This window comes from Salmo salar, chromosome ssa05, assembly GCF_905237065.1.
Source record: "Salmo salar chromosome ssa05, Ssal_v3.1, whole genome shotgun sequence".
Classification (NCBI taxonomy): Eukaryota; Metazoa; Chordata; class Actinopteri; order Salmoniformes; family Salmonidae; genus Salmo; species Salmo salar.
In genome coordinates this window covers 77,609,832-77,626,322 of record NC_059446.1, presented here as the reverse complement: position 1 = coordinate 77,626,322, position 16,491 = coordinate 77,609,832, and the positions used below count along the sequence as shown (strand labels likewise).

Sequence of the window (16,491 nt, the reverse complement as noted above, 5' to 3'; positions counted from 1 at the left end):
CTCTCTCCCCTCCCTGTACATTAGTCTCTTGTTTCTCTCTCCCCCTCCCTGTACATTAGTCTCTTGTTTCTCTCTCCCCCTCCTGTACATTAGTCTCTTGTTTCTCTCTCCCCCTCCCTGTACATTAGTCTCTTGTTTCTCTCTCCCCCTCCCTGTACATTAGTCTCTTGTTTCTCTCTTCCCCCTCCCTGTACATTAGTCTCTTGTTTCTCTCTCCCCCTCCCTGTACATTAGTCTCTTGTTTCTCTCTCCCCCTCCCTGTACATTAGTCTCTTGTTTCTCTCTCCCCCTCCCTGTACATTAGTCTCTTGTTTCTCTCCCCCTCCCTGTACATTAGTCTCTTGTTTCTCTCTCCCCCTCCCTGTACATTAGTCTCTTGTTTCTCTCTCCCCTCCCTGTACATTAGTCTCTTGTTTCTCTCTCCCCCCTCCTGTACATTAGTCTCTTGTTTCTCTCTCCCCCTCCCTGTACATTAGTCTCTTGTTTCTCTCTCCCCCTCCCTGTACATTAGTCTCTTGTTTCTCTCTCCCCTCCCTGTACATTAGTCTCTTGTTTCTCTCTCCCCCTCCCTGTACATTAGTCTCTTGTTTCTCTCTCCCCCTCCCTGTACATTAGTCTCTTGTTTCTCTCTCCCCCTCCCTGTACATTAGTCTCTTGTTTCTCTCTCCCCCTCCCTGTACATTAGTCTCTTGTTTCTCTCTCCCCCTCCCTGTACATTAGTCTCTTGTTTCTCTCTCCCCCCTCCCTGTACATTAGTCTCTTGTTTCTCTCTCCCCTCCCTGTACATTAGTCTCTTGTTTCTCTCTCCCCCTCCCTGTACATTAGTCTCTTGTTTCTCTCTCCCCTCCCTGTACATTAGTCTCTTGTTTCTCTCTCCCCTCCTGTACATTAGTCTCTTGTTTCTCTCTCCCCCTCCCTGTACATTAGTCTCTTGTTTCTCTCTCCCCTCCCTGTACATTAGTCTCTTGTTTCTCTCTCCCCCTCCCTGTACATTAGTCTCTTGTTTCTCTCTCCCCCTCCCTGTACATTAGTCTCTTGTTTCTCTCTCCCCCTCCCTGTACATTAGTCTCTTGTTTCTCTCTCCCCCTCCTGTACATTAGTCTCTTGTTTCTCTCCCCTCCCTGTACATTAGTCTCTTGTTTCTCTCTCCCCCTCCCTGTACATTAGTCTCTTGTTTCTCTCTCCCCCTCCTGTACATTAGTCTCTTGTTTCTCTCTTCCCCCTCCCTGTACATTAGTCTCTTGTTTCTCTCTCCCCTCCCTGTACATTAGTCTCTTGTTTCTCTCTCCCCCTCCCTGTACATTAGTCTCTTGTTTCTCTCTCCCCCTCCCTGTACATTAGTCTCTTGTTTCTCTCTCCCCCCTCCTGTACATTAGTCTCTTGTTTCTCTCTCCCCCTCCCTGTACATTAGTCTCTTGTTTCTCTCTCCCCCTCCCTGTACATTAGTCTCTTGTTTCTCTCTCCCCTCCCTGTACATTAGTCTCTTGTTTCTCTCTCCCCTCCCTGTACATTAGTCTCTTGTTTCTCTCTCCCCCTCCCTGTACATTAGTCTCTTGTTTCTCTCTCCCCCTCCCTGTACATTAGTCTCTTGTTTCTCTCTCCCCCTCCCTGTACATTAGTCTCTTGTTTCTCTCTCCCCCTCCCTGTACATTAGTCTCTTGTTTCTCTCTCCCCCTCCCTGTACATTAGTCTCTTGTTTCTCTCTCCCCTCCCTGTACATTAGTCTCTTGTTTTCTCTCTCCCCTCCCTGTACATTAGTCTCTTGTTTCTCTCTCCCCCCTCCCTGTACATTAGTCTCTTGTTTCTCTCTCCCCTCCCTGTACATTAGTCTCTTGTTTCTCTCTCCCCTCCCTGTACATTAGTCTCTTGTTTCTCTCTCCCCCTCCCTGTACATTAGTCTCTTGTTTCTCTCTCCCCCTCCCTGTACATTAGTCTCTTGTTTCTCTCTCCCCTCCCTGTACATTAGTCTCTTGTTTCTCTCTCCCCCTCCCTGTACATTAGTCTCTTGTTTCTCTCTCCCCCTCCCTGTACATTAGTCTCTTGTTTCTCTCTCCCCTCCCTGTACATTAGTCTCTTGTTTCTCTCTCCCCCCTCCTGTACATTAGTCTCTTGTTTCTCTCTCCCCCTCCCTGTACATTAGTCTCTTGTTTCTCTCTCCCCCTCCCTGTACATTAGTCTCTTGTTTCTCTCTCCCCCCTCCCTGTACATTAGTCTCTTGTTTCTCTCTCCCCCTCCCTGTACATTAGTCTCTTGTTTCTCTCTCCCCCTCCCTGTACATTAGTCTCTTGTTTCTCTCTCCCCTCCCTGTACATTAGTCTCTTGTTTCTCTCTCCCCTCCCTGTACATTAGTCTCTTGTTTCTCTCTTCCCCCTCCCTGTACATTAGTCTCTTGTTTCTCTCTCCCCTCCTGTACATTAGTCTCTTGTTTCTCTCCCCCCTCCCTGTACATTAGTCTCTTGTTTCTCTCTCCCCTCCCTGTACATTAGTCTCTTGTTTCTCTCTCCCCTCCCTGTACATTAGTCTCTTGTTTCTCTCTCCCCCTCCCTGTACATTAGTCTCTTGTTTCTCTCTCCCCTCCCTGTACATTAGTCTCTTGTTTCTCTCTCCCCCTCCCTGTACATTAGTCTCTTGTTTCTCTCTCCCCCTCCCTGTACATTAGTCTCTTGTTTCTCTCTCCCCCTCCCTGTACATTAGTCTCTTGTTTCTCTCTCCCCCTCCCTGTACATTAGTCTCTTGTTTCTCTCTCCCCCTCCCTGTACATTAGTCTCTTGTTTCTCTCTCCCCCTCCCTGTACATTAGTCTCTTGTTTCTCTCTCCCCCTCCCTGTACATTAGTCTCTTGTTTCTCTCTCCCCCTCCTGTACATTAGTCTCTTGTTTCTCTCTCCCCCTCCCTGTACATTAGTCTCTTGTTTCTCTCTCCCCTCCCTGTACATTAGTCTCTTGTTTCTCTCTCCCCCTCCCTGTACATTAGTCTCTTGTTTCTCTCTCCCCCTCCCTGTACATTAGTCTCTTGTTTCTCTCTCCCCCTCCCTGTACATTAGTCTCTTGTTTCTCTCTCCCCCTCCCTGTACATTAGTCTCTTGTTTCTCTCCCCCTCCCTGTACATTAGTCTCTTGTTTCTCTCTCCCCCTCCCTGTACATTAGTCTCTTGTTTCTCTCTCCCCTCCCTGTACATTAGTCTCTTGTTTCTCTCTCCCCCCCTGTACATTAGTCTCTTGTTTCTCTCTTCCCCCTCCCTGTACATTAGTCTCTTGTTTCTCTCTCCCCTCCCTGTACATTAGTCTCTTGTTTCTCTCTCCCCCTCCCTGTACATTAGTCTCTTGTTTCTCTCTCCCCTCCCTGTACATTAGTCTCTTGTTTCTCTCTCCCCCCTCCTGTACATTAGTCTCTTGTTTCTCTCTCCCCCTCCCTGTACATTAGTCTCTTGTTTCTCTCTCCCCCTCCCTGTACATTAGTCTCTTGTTTCTCTCTCCCCCTCCCTGTACATTAGTCTCTTGTTTCTCTCCCCTCCCTGTACATTAGTCTCTTGTTTCTCTCTCCCCCTCCCTGTACATTAGTCTCTTGTTTCTCTCTCCCCTCCTGTACATTAGTCTCTTGTTTCTCTCTCCCCCTCCTGTACATTAGTCTCTTGTTTCTCTCTCCCCCTCCCTGTACATTAGTCTCTTGTTTCTCTCTCCCCCCTCCCTGTACATTAGTCTCTTGTTTCTCTCTCCCCCTCCCTGTACATTAGTCTCTTGTTTCTCTCTCCCCCTCCCTGTACATTAGTCTCTTGTTTCTCTCTCCCCTCCCTGTACATTAGTCTCTTGTTTCTCTCTCCCCCTCCCTGTACATTAGTCTCTTGTTTCTCTCTCCCCCCTCCTGTACATTAGTCTCTTGTTTCTCTCTCCCCTCCCTGTACATTAGTCTCTTGTTTCTCTCTCCCCCTCCCTGTACATTAGTCTCTTGTTTCTCTCTCCCCCTCCCTGTACATTAGTCTCTTGTTTCTCTCTCCCCCTCCCTGTACATTAGTCTCTTGTTTCTCTCTCCCCCTCCCTGTACATTAGTCTCTTGTTTCTCTCTCCCCCTCCTGTACATTAGTCTCTTGTTTCTCTCTCCCCCCTCCCTGTACATTAGTCTCTTGTTTCTCTCTCCCCTCCCTGTACATTAGTCTCTTGTTTCTCTCTCCCCCTCCCTGTACATTAGTCTCTTGTTTCTCTCTCCCCCTCCCTGTACATTAGTCTCTTGTTTCTCTCTCCCCCTCCCTGTACATTAGTCTCTTGTTTCTCTCTCCCCTCCCTGTACATTAGTCTCTTGTTTCTCTCTCCCCCTCCCTGTACATTAGTCTCTTGTTTCTCTCTCCCCTCCCTGTACATTAGTCTCTTGTTTCTCTCTCCCCCTCCCTGTACATTAGTCTCTTGTTTCTCTCTCCCCCTCCCTGTACATTAGTCTCTTGTTTCTCTCTCCCCTCCCTGTACATTAGTCTCTTGTTTCTCTCTCCCCCTCCCTGTACATTAGTCTCTTGTTTCTCTCTCCCCCTCCCTGTACATTAGTCTCTTGTTTCTCTCTCCCCTCCCTGTACATTAGTCTCTTGTTTCTCTCCCCTCCCTGTACATTAGTCTCTTGTTTCTCTCTCCCCCTCCCTGTACATTAGTCTCTTGTTTCTCTCTCCCCCTCCCTGTACATTAGTCTCTTGTTTCTCTCTCCCCCTCCCTGTACATTAGTCTCTTGTTTCTCTCTCCCCCTCCCTGTACATTAGTCTCTTGTTTCTCTCTCCCCCTCCCTGTACATTAGTCTCTTGTTTCTCTCTCCCCCTCCCTGTACATTAGTCTCTTGTTTCTCTCTCCCCTCCCTGTACATTAGTCTCTTGTTTCTCTCCCCCTCACCGGTACATTAGTCTCTTGTTTCTCTCTCCCCTCCCTGTACATTAGTCTCTTGTTTCTCTCTCCCCCTCCCTGTACATTAGTCTCTTGTTTCTCTCTCCCCCTCCCTGTACATTAGTCTCTTGTTTCTCTCTCCCCTCCCTGTACATTAGTCTCTTGTTTCTCTCTCCCCCTCCCTGTACATTAGTCTCTTGTTTCTCTCTCCCCCTCCCTGTACATTAGTCTCTTGTTTCTCTCTCCCCTCCCTGTACATTAGTCTCTTGTTTCTCTCTCCCCCTCCCTGTACATTAGTCTCTTGTTTCTCTCTCCCCCTCCCTGTACATTAGTCTCTTGTTTCTCTCTCCCCCTCCCTGTACATTAGTCTCTTGTTTCTCTCTCCCCCTCCCTGTACATTAGTCTCTTGTTTCTCTCTCCCCTCCCTGTACATTAGTCTCTTGTTTCTCTCTCCCCCTCCCTGTACATTAGTCTCTTGTTTCTCTCTCCCCCCCCTGTACATTAGTCTCTTGTTTCTCTCTCCCCTCCCTGTACATTAGTCTCTTGTTTCTCTCTCCCCCTCCCTGTACATTAGTCTCTTGTTTCTCTCTCCCCCTCCCTGTACATTAGTCTCTTGTTTCTCTCTCCCCCTCCCTGTACATTAGTCTCTTGTTTCTCTCTCCCCCTCCCTGTACATTAGTCTCTTGTTTCTCTCTCCCCCTCCCTGTACATTAGTCTCTTGTTTCTCTCTCCCCCTCCCTGTACATTAGTCTCTTGTTTCTCTCTCCCCTCCCTGTACATTAGTCTCTTGTTTCTCTCTCCCCCTCCCTGTACATTAGTCTCTTGTTTCTCTCTCCCCCTCCCTGTACATTAGTCTCTTGTTTCTCTTCCCCCTCCCTGTACATTAGTCTCTTGTTTCTCTCTCCCCTCCCTGTACATTAGTCTCTTGTTTCTCTCCCCCTCCCTGTACATTAGTCTCTTGTTTCTCTCTCCCCCTCCCTGTACATTAGTCTCTTGTTTCTCTCTCCCCCTCCCTGTACATTAGTCTCTTGTTTCTCTCTCCCCCTCCCTGTACATTAGTCTCTTGTTTCTCTCTCCCCCTCCCTGTACATTAGTCTCTTGTTTCTCTCTCCCCCTCCCTGTACATTAGTCTCTTGTTTCTCTCTCCCCCTCCCTGTACATTAGTCTCTTGTTTCTCTCTCCCCCTCCCTGTACATTAGTCTCTTGTTTCTCTCTCCCCCTCCCTGTACATTAGTCTCTTGTTTCTCTCTCCCCCTCCCTGTACATTAGTCTCTTGTTTCTCTCTCCCCCTCCCTGTACATTAGTCTCTTGTTTCTCTCTCCCCCTCCTGTACATTAGTCTCTTGTTTCTCTCTCCCCTCCCTGTACATTAGTCTCTTGTTTCTCTCTCCCCCTCCCTGTACATTAGTCTCTTGTTTCTCTCTCCCCCCTCCCTGTACATTAGTCTCTTGTTTCTCTCTCCCCCTCCCTGTACATTAGTCTCTTGTTTCTCTCTCCCCTCCCTGTACATTAGTCTCTTGTTTCTCTCTCCCCCTCCCTGTACATTAGTCTCTTGTTTCTCTCTCCCCCTCCCTGTACATTAGTCTCTTGTTTCTCTCTCCCCCCTCCCTGTACATTAGTCTCTTGTTTCTCTCTCCCCCTCCCTGTACATTAGTCTCTTGTTTCTCTCTCCCCCTCCCTGTACATTAGTCTCTTGTTTCTCTCTCCCCCTCCCTGTACATTAGTCTCTTGTTTCTCTCTCCCCTCCCTGTACATTAGTCTCTTGTTTCTCTCTCCCCCTCCCTGTACATTAGTCTCTTGTTTCTCTCTCCCCCTCCCTGTACATTAGTCTCTTGTTTCTCTCTCCCCCTCCCTGTACATTAGTCTCTTGTTTCTCTCTCCCCTCCCTGTACATTAGTCTCTTGTTTCTCTCTCCCCCTCCCTGTACATTAGTCTCTTGTTTCTCTCTCCCCCCTCCCTGTACATTAGTCTCTTGTTTCTCTCTCCCCTCCCTGTACATTAGTCTCTTGTTTCTCTCTCCCCCTCCCTGTACATTAGTCTCTTGTTTCTCTCTCCCCCTCCCTGTACATTAGTCTCTTGTTTCTCTCTCCCCCTCCCTGTACATTAGTCTCTTGTTTCTCTCTCCCCCTCCCTGTACATTAGTCTCTTGTTTCTCTCTCCCCTCCCTGTACATTAGTCTCTTGTTTCTCTCCCCCCCCTCCCTGTACATTAGTCTCTTGTTTCTCTCTCCCCCTCCCTGTACATTAGTCTCTTGTTTCTCTCTCCCCCTCCCTGTACATTAGTCTCTTGTTTCTCTCTCCCCCTCCCTGTACATTAGTCTCTTGTTTCTCTCTCCCCCTCCCTGTACATTAGTCTCTTGTTTCTCTCTCCCCCTCCCTGTACATTAGTCTCTTGTTTCTCTCTCCCCCTCCCTGTACATTAGTCTCTTGTTTCTCTCTCCCCTCCCCTGTACATTAGTCTCTTGTTTCTCTCTCCCCCCTCCTGTACATTAGTCTCTTGTTTCTCTCTCCCCTCCCTGTACATTAGTCTCTTGTTTCTCTCTCCCCTCCCTGTACATTAGTCTCTTGTTTCTCTCTCCCCCTCCCTGTACATTAGTCTCTTGTTTCTCTCTCCCCCTCCCTGTACATTAGTCTCTTGTTTCTCTCTCCCCTCCCTGTACATTAGTCTCTTGTTTCTCTCTCCCCTCCCTGTACATTAGTCTCTTGTTTCTCTCTCCCCCTCCCTGTACATTAGTCTCTTGTTTCTCTCTCCCCTCCCTGTACATTAGTCTCTTGTTTCTCTCTCCCCTCCCTGTACATTAGTCTCTTGTTTCTCTCTCCCCCTCCCTGTACATTAGTCTCTTGTTTCTCTCTCCCCTCCCTGTACATTAGTCTCTTGTTTCTCTCTCCCCCTCCCTGTACATTAGTCTCTTGTTTCTCTCTCCCCTCCCTGTACATTAGTCTCTTGTTTCTCTCTCCCCTCCCTGTACATTAGTCTCTTGTTTCTCTCTCCCCTCCCTGTACATTAGTCTCTTGTTTCTCTCTCCCCCTCCCTGTACATTAGTCTCTTGTTTCTCTCTCCCCCTCCCTGTACATTAGTCTCTTGTTTCTCTCTCCCCCTCCCTGTACATTAGTCTCTTGTTTCTCTCTCCCCCTCCCTGTACATTAGTCTCTTGTTTCTCTCTCCCCCTCCCTGTACATTAGTCTCTTGTTTCTCTCTCCCCCTCCCTGTACATTAGTCTCTTGTTTCTCTCTCCCCCTCCCTGTACATTAGTCTCTTGTTTCTCTCTCCCCCTCCCTGTACATTAGTCTCTTGTTTCTCTCTCCCCTCCCTGTACATTAGTCTCTTGTTTCTCTCTCCCCTCCCTGTACATTAGTCTCTTGTTTCTCTCTCCCCTCCCTGTACATTAGTCTCTTGTTTCTCTCTCCCCCTCCCTGTACATTAGTCTCTTGTTTCTCTCTCCCCCTCCCTGTACATTAGTCTCTTGTTTCTCTCTCCCCCTCCCTGTACATTAGTCTCTTGTTTCTCTCTCCCCCTCCCTGTACATTAGTCTCTTGTTTCTCTCTCCCCTCCCTGTACATTAGTCTCTTGTTTCTCTCTCCCCCTCCCTGTACATTAGTCTCTTGTTTCTCTCTCCCCTCCCTGTACATTAGTCTCTTGTTTCTCTCTCCCCCTCCCCTGTACATTAGTCTCTTGTTTCTCTCTCCCCTCCCTGTACATTAGTCTCTTGTTTCTCTCTCCCCTCCTGTACATTAGTCTCTTGTTTCTCTCTCCCCCTCCCTGTACATTAGTCTCTTGTTTCTCTCCCCCCTCCCTGTACATTAGTCTCTTGTTTCTCTCTCCCCTCCCTGTACATTAGTCTCTTGTTTCTCTCTCCCCCTCCCTGTACATTAGTCTCTTGTTTCTCTCTCTCCCCTCCCTGTACATTAGTCTCTTGTTTCTCTCTCTCCCCTCCCTGTACATTAGTCTCTTGTTTCTCTCTCCCCCCTGTACATTAGTCTCTTGTTTCTCTCTCCCCTCCCTGTACATTAGTCTCTTGTTTCTCTCTCCCCCTCCCTGTACATTAGTCTCTTGTTTCTCTCTCCCCCTCCCTGTACATTAGTCTCTTGTTTCTCTCTCCCCCTCCCTGTACATTAGTCTCTTGTTTCTCTCTCCCCTCCCTGTACATTAGTCTCTTGTTTCTCTCCCCCTCCCTGTACATTAGTCTCTTGTTTCTCTCTCCCCCTCCCTGTACATTAGTTCTTCCCTTCTAATTGGGTTGCATCAGAGCATCTATAATAGACAGAGAATCCCCTGCAGAGCCCACTGCTGCACTGTCATAGCCTCTCATACGCAGATCTAGGATCAGCCTACATACCACAAATCCTTATCATAACCAATGGTGACGAAATGAAAAACTGACATTAGATCGTTGTGCAGGTCGTGTTACCTCATCTTACACAATGACTGTGTCTGGCTATGTTATGATGATTCTGGCTCATGTGGCTCCTGGCCAGTATGTGTTATGATTGTATCACTGTGAGTCTGCTGCCTCCTGGTGGTTGACTGAAGAACTGCAGCAGCACAGTGACGAGGCCAAACGCTTTACACTGATTTACTGTGGTTGAAGAGTATATCTCTACCTCTCTCTGTGTTTGTTTGTAGGGGCCTGGTTGAAGAGCAGTCTGGGCTATGTCCAGAGGGAGGGAGACCAGCTCAGCCTAACCTACATCGCCCCTCAGCTGGGATACTGGGTGGCTGCCATGTCTCCATTATACACAGGTACCAACACACACCATGTCCCCGCTAGACACAGGTACCAACACACACCATGTCCCCGCTAGACACAGGTACCAACACACACCATGTCCCCGCTAGACACAGGTACCAACACACACCATGTCCCCGCTGACACAGGTACCAACACAATGTCCCGCTAGACACAGGTACCAACACACACCATGTCCCCGCTAGACACAGGTACCAACACACACCATGTCCCCGCTAGACACAGGTACCAACACACACCATGTCCCCGCTAGACACAGGTACCAACACACACCATGTCCCCGCTAGACACAGGTACCAACACACACCATGTCCCCGCTAGACACAGGTACCAACACACACCATGTCCCCGCTAGACACAGGTACCAACACACACCATGTCCCCGCTTAGACACAGGTACCAACACACACCATGTCCCCTCTAGACACAGGTACCAACACACACCATGTCCCCGCTAGACACAGGTACCAACACACACCATGTCCCCGCTAGACACAGGTACCAACACACACCATGTCCCCGCTAGACACAGGTACCAACACACACCATGTCCCCGCTAGACACAGGTACCAACACACACCATGTCCCCGCTAGACACAGGTACCAACACACACCATGTCCCCGCTAGACACAGGTACCAACACACACATTTAAAACAGGTATAACTTCCTCTGTGAACCGTAAATAAATAAAAAAGTGTTTGTTTCTGCAGGTCCGGTGGTGGCAAAGGACATCAGTACGTACCACACAGTCTTCCTATTGGCCATACTGGGAGGCATGGCTGTCATCCTCCTCTGCCTGCTCTGTCTACTACTGTACTACTGCAGGTCTGTCTGTCTGTCTGGATCAATTCCCTGCTGACTGTCATAAGTGTGTCTTGTGCGTCAGTGAAGCAGTCTTGAGTTTCAACAGGACTGTCTTCTCTTTCCTCCCCCTTCTCTCTCTCTCTCTCTCTCCCTCCCTGTCTCTGTCTCCCTGTGTCTCTCTCTCTCTCTCTCTCCCTGTCTCTCCCTCTCTCTCTCCCTCCCTGTCTCTGTCTCCCTGTGTCTCTCTCTCTCTCTCCCTGTCTCTCCCTCTCTCTCTCCCTCCCTGTCTCTGTCTCCCTGTGTCTCTCTCTCTCTCTCTCTCCCTGTCTCTCCCTCTCTCTCTCCCTCCCTGTCTCTGTCTCCCTGTGTCTCTCTCTCTCTCTCCCTGTCTCTCCCTCTCTCTCTCCCTCCCTGTCTCTGTCTCCCTGTGTCTCTCTCTCTCTCTCTCTCTCTCTCCCTGTCTCTCCCTCTCTCTCTCCCTCCCTGTCTCTGTCTCCCTGTGTCTCTCTCTCTCTCTCTCTCTCCCTGTCTCTCCCTCTCTCTCTCCCTCCCTGTCTCTGTCTCCCTGTGTCTCTCCCTGTCTCTCCCTCTCTATCTCCCTCCCTGTCTCTGTCTCCCTGTGTCTCTCTCGCTCTCCCCGTTTCTCTCTCTCTCCCTGTCTCTCCCTCACTATCTCCCTCTCCCTGTCTCTGTCTCTTTCCAGGCGTGGTTGTGTGAAGCCTCGTCTGTCCCAGCGGAAGCTGACCCTGTCTGGTCTGGAGGGCAGTAAGAGAGACCAGTCCACCTCCATGTCCCACCTCAACCTCATCAGCAGCGAGGTCAGTCAACACCCAGGCCAGGGACCACTGGTCTCTTCATACAAACATGCTTTCTCCCTTTGCCACTGCACTTTGGAACTGCCATTGCACTTTCTATTGTTATAATCACAGCTAATATTCTGTTGAGTTTTTTCACTTTTGTGTTGGTGTGTATTGATGGTATTGTTCCCTCTGTGTTCTGTGTATTTTGTTTGAAGAGCATGTTAGATAATGGCATAGTACTACTGTCTGTGAAACTGACACTAAAACCTTATCACATCTCTAGGTTCATTTGGAGCTGGTCTCTATGACAGCAGAACCCGACATGACCACGCCCATGCTCAAACCCTCCTCCTACGATCGCCATGACCTGGTCTCCCATGGCAACCACAGTCGCATGTCGCTAGGAAACCACAGCCGAAGTCGTCATGGCTCATCGCTAGGCAACCTGACGCCACGCAGCAGAGACTACCGTCAGTCTGTGGAGACGTTCCCGTTTAAGTCAGCCCTCTCCACCGGGACGGATGCCGGCTACCGCCAATCATACACCTCCATCTGCTCATCCATCAATCAGCTCCCAGATAGACTTTCCTCCTCAAATCAGGTGCAGGCGTCAGCAAGTCAATTGAGTGGTGTTGGGGAGGGCGGGACTAGTGTGCTTGAGGCTACCTCGCCCTGCTCCCCACCTGTTTCCCCTATCAGAGGGGAGGGGTGTGAGCGCAGACCCCCAGACTACCTCCTGTCCCGGTCTGTGGACCACCTGGGCTCCCTGCCCCTCTCCCTCCCCAGGCCGGGCCAGCTGCTGTGCTGTGGCTCTGTGGACCTGCTGAGTGGAGGAGACGGTTACCCCAGGAGGATCCGGCCCACCCTGGTGATCCCAGCCCACTACATGCGCCTGCCGGGGGAGCACCCGCTGTGTGGCCAGGCCCTGTTCTTACAGACTGACCAGCAGAGTGACCTGGAGACCATCCAGGCTGAGCTCAACGCCTCACACTCCCAGCAGCCCCTGGGGCAAACACACGCCGATTATGCTACCGCCTCAGCCAACCAGGGACAAGGAGAGGGGCAAGGGGAGTGGAGCAGCCTATCAGAGTCCCTGTCTATCCCGACAGCACTTGGGGAGGCAGGGATTATGCAAATGAACGGCGAGGACACGCTATTGGCCGAGAGGAAACTGATGGAACTGCGGGGAGGGAAGCCCCTCACACACCCGCGCGCCTGGTTCGTCTCATTGGACGGTCGGTCTAACGCCATCAGACATTCTTACATAGACTTGCAGCGGGCTGGGCAAGCCAAGGGGAATCCAGGTGGAGGAGGTAGCCATGGTAACAACAGTGGTGGTAGACATGTCAATGGAAACGACGCAAGTCTGGACTCCGGGGTGGACCTGAATGAGCCCAGAGCAGGGCGGAGGGGGAGGGAGGTAGAGAGGAAGGTAGGAGAGCGGGAAAGAGAGAAAGACAGAGAGAGGGGGAGGACAAAGAGCGGCCCTCCTGCCATGGCCTACACCCAGCTGGTATATGTGGATGACCTGGAGGGGGAGGAGGAGACTCCTGAGTGTAGCCCCCAGGACAGCCCTTTAGGTCCAGGGTTGCAGAACACACAGGGACATCAACAAGTAGAGGAAGAGGAGGAGGACAGAGGAGAGGAAGATGAGGCGGAAGAGGAACACAGAGGAGAGGGGATGATACAGGAAGAGGCTCCTTCACCCCTCTCCTCCCCCTCCTCCTCCCCCTCCTCTCCACCCCCACTCACAGAGACAGAGGGCGTGGTTTTCAGGACTGAGCATGACCAGACGGCCCTATTGTCTGTTGCCCCTGACGACCATGGAGAGGAGGAGAAGAAGAGCCCCTGGCAGAAGAGGGAGGAGCGCCCCCTACTGGCAGTCTTTAACCTCAAATAACCTCTGACCCTTGAACTATGACCTTACTTCCCCTCCCACCACCCTACCCCAAAGTGACATGAAGAAGGATTGGCCAGCTATAGATGTACAGATCATTCAGGAAGTACATCTGCACTGGGAGCTAAATGGAACTGTCAGTGAATGGAAACGATTGGAACAGTTGGAAGTCCATTGGAACTCCATACATTCTAATGTCTAATCCTTCCTGTGTATCATCATAGCCCCACACTACATGGACAGGCCACTGACTAGACATGCCATAGAGACTTTGTCTGAGTGATACAGATGAACTCCTGAAGTGAAAACAAACTAAACAACGTCAGAGAACATGTAATGCACAACTGCTATGCCTTCAGCAAAAAGGGGCTGTAGAATAAAGTAGACAGACAATGAGTGTGTTTCAATACTTAGCAGCAGCCTCCTTTCCTCAGTCTTATCTGCTTCAGTCCACTGATCTGAAAAGCATCGGACAAGTAAAAGCAATATGGCGAATGTCTACTGGCAGGTCTAGGTAGAAGGAGTAGTGGTGTTTTAAGATCAGTAACTAGGACAGGATATACATACAGCAGGAAAGGAAGCTACTCTAATGTTTAATGCTGCAGGTAGATGTTGCCCAGAGGCACAGATCTACGATCAGTTTTCCCCCCCACAAGTCTTAATCTGGGCGGCAGGTAGCCTAGCGGTTAGAGCGGTGGGCCAGTAATGTAAAGATCGCTGGTTAGAATACCCAAGCCAAGAAGGTGAAACATCTGTCGATGTGCCCTTGAGCAAGGCACTTAACCCTGATTTGCTCCAGGGGCGCCGTTCTACTATGGCTGCATCTATCCAGTGTATGTGACACTAAAACATATTTTATTTTGTTATTTTTTTAGGTTTTTATTTTCCAACATTAGGGAACCTTAGATTAGTGTGTGTGTAACTTCAGTTTCCCATCCACATGACTGGTGAATCAGATAATGGGATACAGCCCCCTCTGTTGGTGACTGTTGATATTGCAGCACTCTACCAGTGAGGTTTTATATGAAGGTTTTTGTGTTGAACCACTGACTTCAGCATACTTTGCTCTGAACGTCTGGCTATGCATCACTTTTATACAGTTGCTTGAGATGCCTTGTTTTGTAATTTTAAGTACTCTGTGATTTTAGTTGCCAAACTATTTTACTCAAATACGTTTATGCTATTTTCTACTCGGATATGTTTTATCGTTTTTTTTCCCTTACTGTAAGTACAGAGTTTGAAACACACACACACCCAAGCCTTTTCTCTGAAACCAAACTGCATCCTGACGTTTGGAAACCACTATAATCGACTTCCTCGTTTTCCAAGTGCCTTTGAACAAGTTGACTCGTACACATCAGTTGATCAGTTCAGCAAGCTATTTATTTCTCCTCTCCCCTGTTGAGCTCTAACCCTCCACTACCTCATCCCTCTCTCCTCTCCTCCCTCTGTCCCTGACAGACAGCATGCAGTAACCCCATCTCACCTCTCCTCAGTCACAAAGGGAGAATGCTGTGTGGCCATAGCTAGATTGTTTATTGATTTTTGCATCTGCCTCTGTGTGCCAGTGTGTAGTCATGTCTTTCTGCACAAGCATGTGCCTGAGTGTTCATATCTGTGCGTGCAGACAATATACTGCAGGTCGTGTGTGTGTGTGACAGCAAATGACATCTGAGGCATTACAGTGTATATAGTTCTCTCCTCTACATGTTGACATGTGAGCTAGTGTTGTGAATGATCTCTCTCTCTCTCTCTGTCTCTCTCTCTGTCTCTGTCTCTCTCTCATCCTCTCTCTCTCTGTACTCCATCACCATAGTTACCACTCTGGAAGAGTACTGTATGTTACTGTTCCATCCATTCTGAATGTCTTAACTGGTTGCTTGTATTATAATTTACACTTATTATTCTGAATAAAGAGACAAACTGGACTTCTGCATCTTCTGTGTATTGTTTAGCACTAGTCTAGAGACTATAGAGCAAGTTTGGGTGTAGTAGAATTAAGGAGAACAATTGAGTCATCCTCTGTAGATCAATGTCAAATGTGTGCAAGCTTCAGGATTAGACTGTATCCAGATGCATGGTTCACGTTCACGCTCTTATGGTTTTTGTTAATGTATCTGATAACTAGAGCAGTAGTCATGACTACATGTTCTACATTACTGAGCCACACCGAATTATGGTAAAGCTTTTCATTCCCTTATGGTTGACCTATTCGTTTCCATTAGGCTTGTCAGATTTCATGCTCCTTTTGACGGACCTGTATATAGACAGGAAATCAATCAACATCTTGCTGACTGGGAGAACCTGACTCCCCCCTCAAGGCTTTCCCGGTTGGCAGTTACTAACGGACGGATTTAAGGGAGCAGCATATCAACCCACCATCGGGACATAATGGCCAGAGAACCTGCAGCTCAGCCGTTTCCCCCTGAATTCAGTAGCTGACAGACACACTCCTGTCACGAGAATTTTCAATCCCAATGATAATAACTAACAATCAATAAGTTTGACCAATCCCCGAGGTTTGTAAGACTTTGGGTTTAATAATAATTAGGCAAATACTCAGCTTATGCAAAAGGTCCGTAGAGTTTATTCACAAGAACGTTCTAAAGTCAAAATACAAAGAACATGTCATTTTATAACTCACTCCCTCCCTACTTACGCACATACCTACACACAAACAGTAGATAGCCTACGCACATACATACACACGAACAGTAGGTGGGATGTAACCTTCCCCATAGTTCTCACCACTGTTTATCACTACCAAGCTGGCAGTTCCATTCCCCTGAGATTAGAGGGACATTGATGGGACTCCCTTTCCTGCCGTAAGTTTCTCAGAGTTCTAGCCAGGTCAGGTCATACACAGTTTAATTGTTCTCAGTATTTTCTTAGTCACACACACATTTCTACTTGTCTCGACCAAACCTTATTAGACTGAAGTTTATCATTCTAATTCATTATACATGTTACAGAATCTAATAATTACTAATAGTTACATTTGTCTAATTATGCATTATATATGTTACATAATGTCATAGCATGGCAATGTTGATGTTATTTTTTTATATATATGATGGAAACGTTTGATCTATGCTATACAGTACCAGTCAAGAGTTTGGACACACCTACTCATTCAAGGGTTTTTCTTTATTTCTACTATTTTCTACATTGGAATAATAGTGAAGATGTCAAAACACATGGAATCATGTAGTAACCAAAAAATGTTTAAACAAATACTAATATTTTATATTTGAGATTCTTCAAAGTAGCCACCCTTTGCCTTGATGACAGCTTTGCACACTCTTGGCATTCTCTCAACCAGCTTCATGAGGTAGTCACCTGGAATGCATTTCCATTAACATGTGTGCCTTGTTAAAAGGTAGGGGTG

General features: G+C 48.4%; 1 protein-coding gene across 2 annotated transcripts in view; it reads left to right on the top strand.

Annotated features, from left to right (window-relative positions):
* The window catches only part of LOC123743181 (protein FAM171A1), a 114,549-nt gene extending 99,518 nt beyond the window's left edge, over positions 1 to 15,031 (top strand). For both annotated transcript variants that reach the window (XM_045718996.1, XM_045718995.1), the window contains 4 exons: positions 9,477 to 9,593; positions 10,313 to 10,427; positions 11,110 to 11,224; positions 11,490 to 15,031. In XM_045718996.1, the coding sequence (XP_045574952.1) occupies positions 9,477 to 9,593; positions 10,313 to 10,427; positions 11,110 to 11,224; positions 11,490 to 13,106 (1,964 nt within the window). In that variant the 3' untranslated portion in view covers positions 13,107 to 15,031. The remainder of the gene's footprint in view (positions 1 to 9,476; positions 9,594 to 10,312; positions 10,428 to 11,109; positions 11,225 to 11,489) is intronic.
* Positions 15,032 to 16,491: the final 1,460 nt, after the last annotated feature.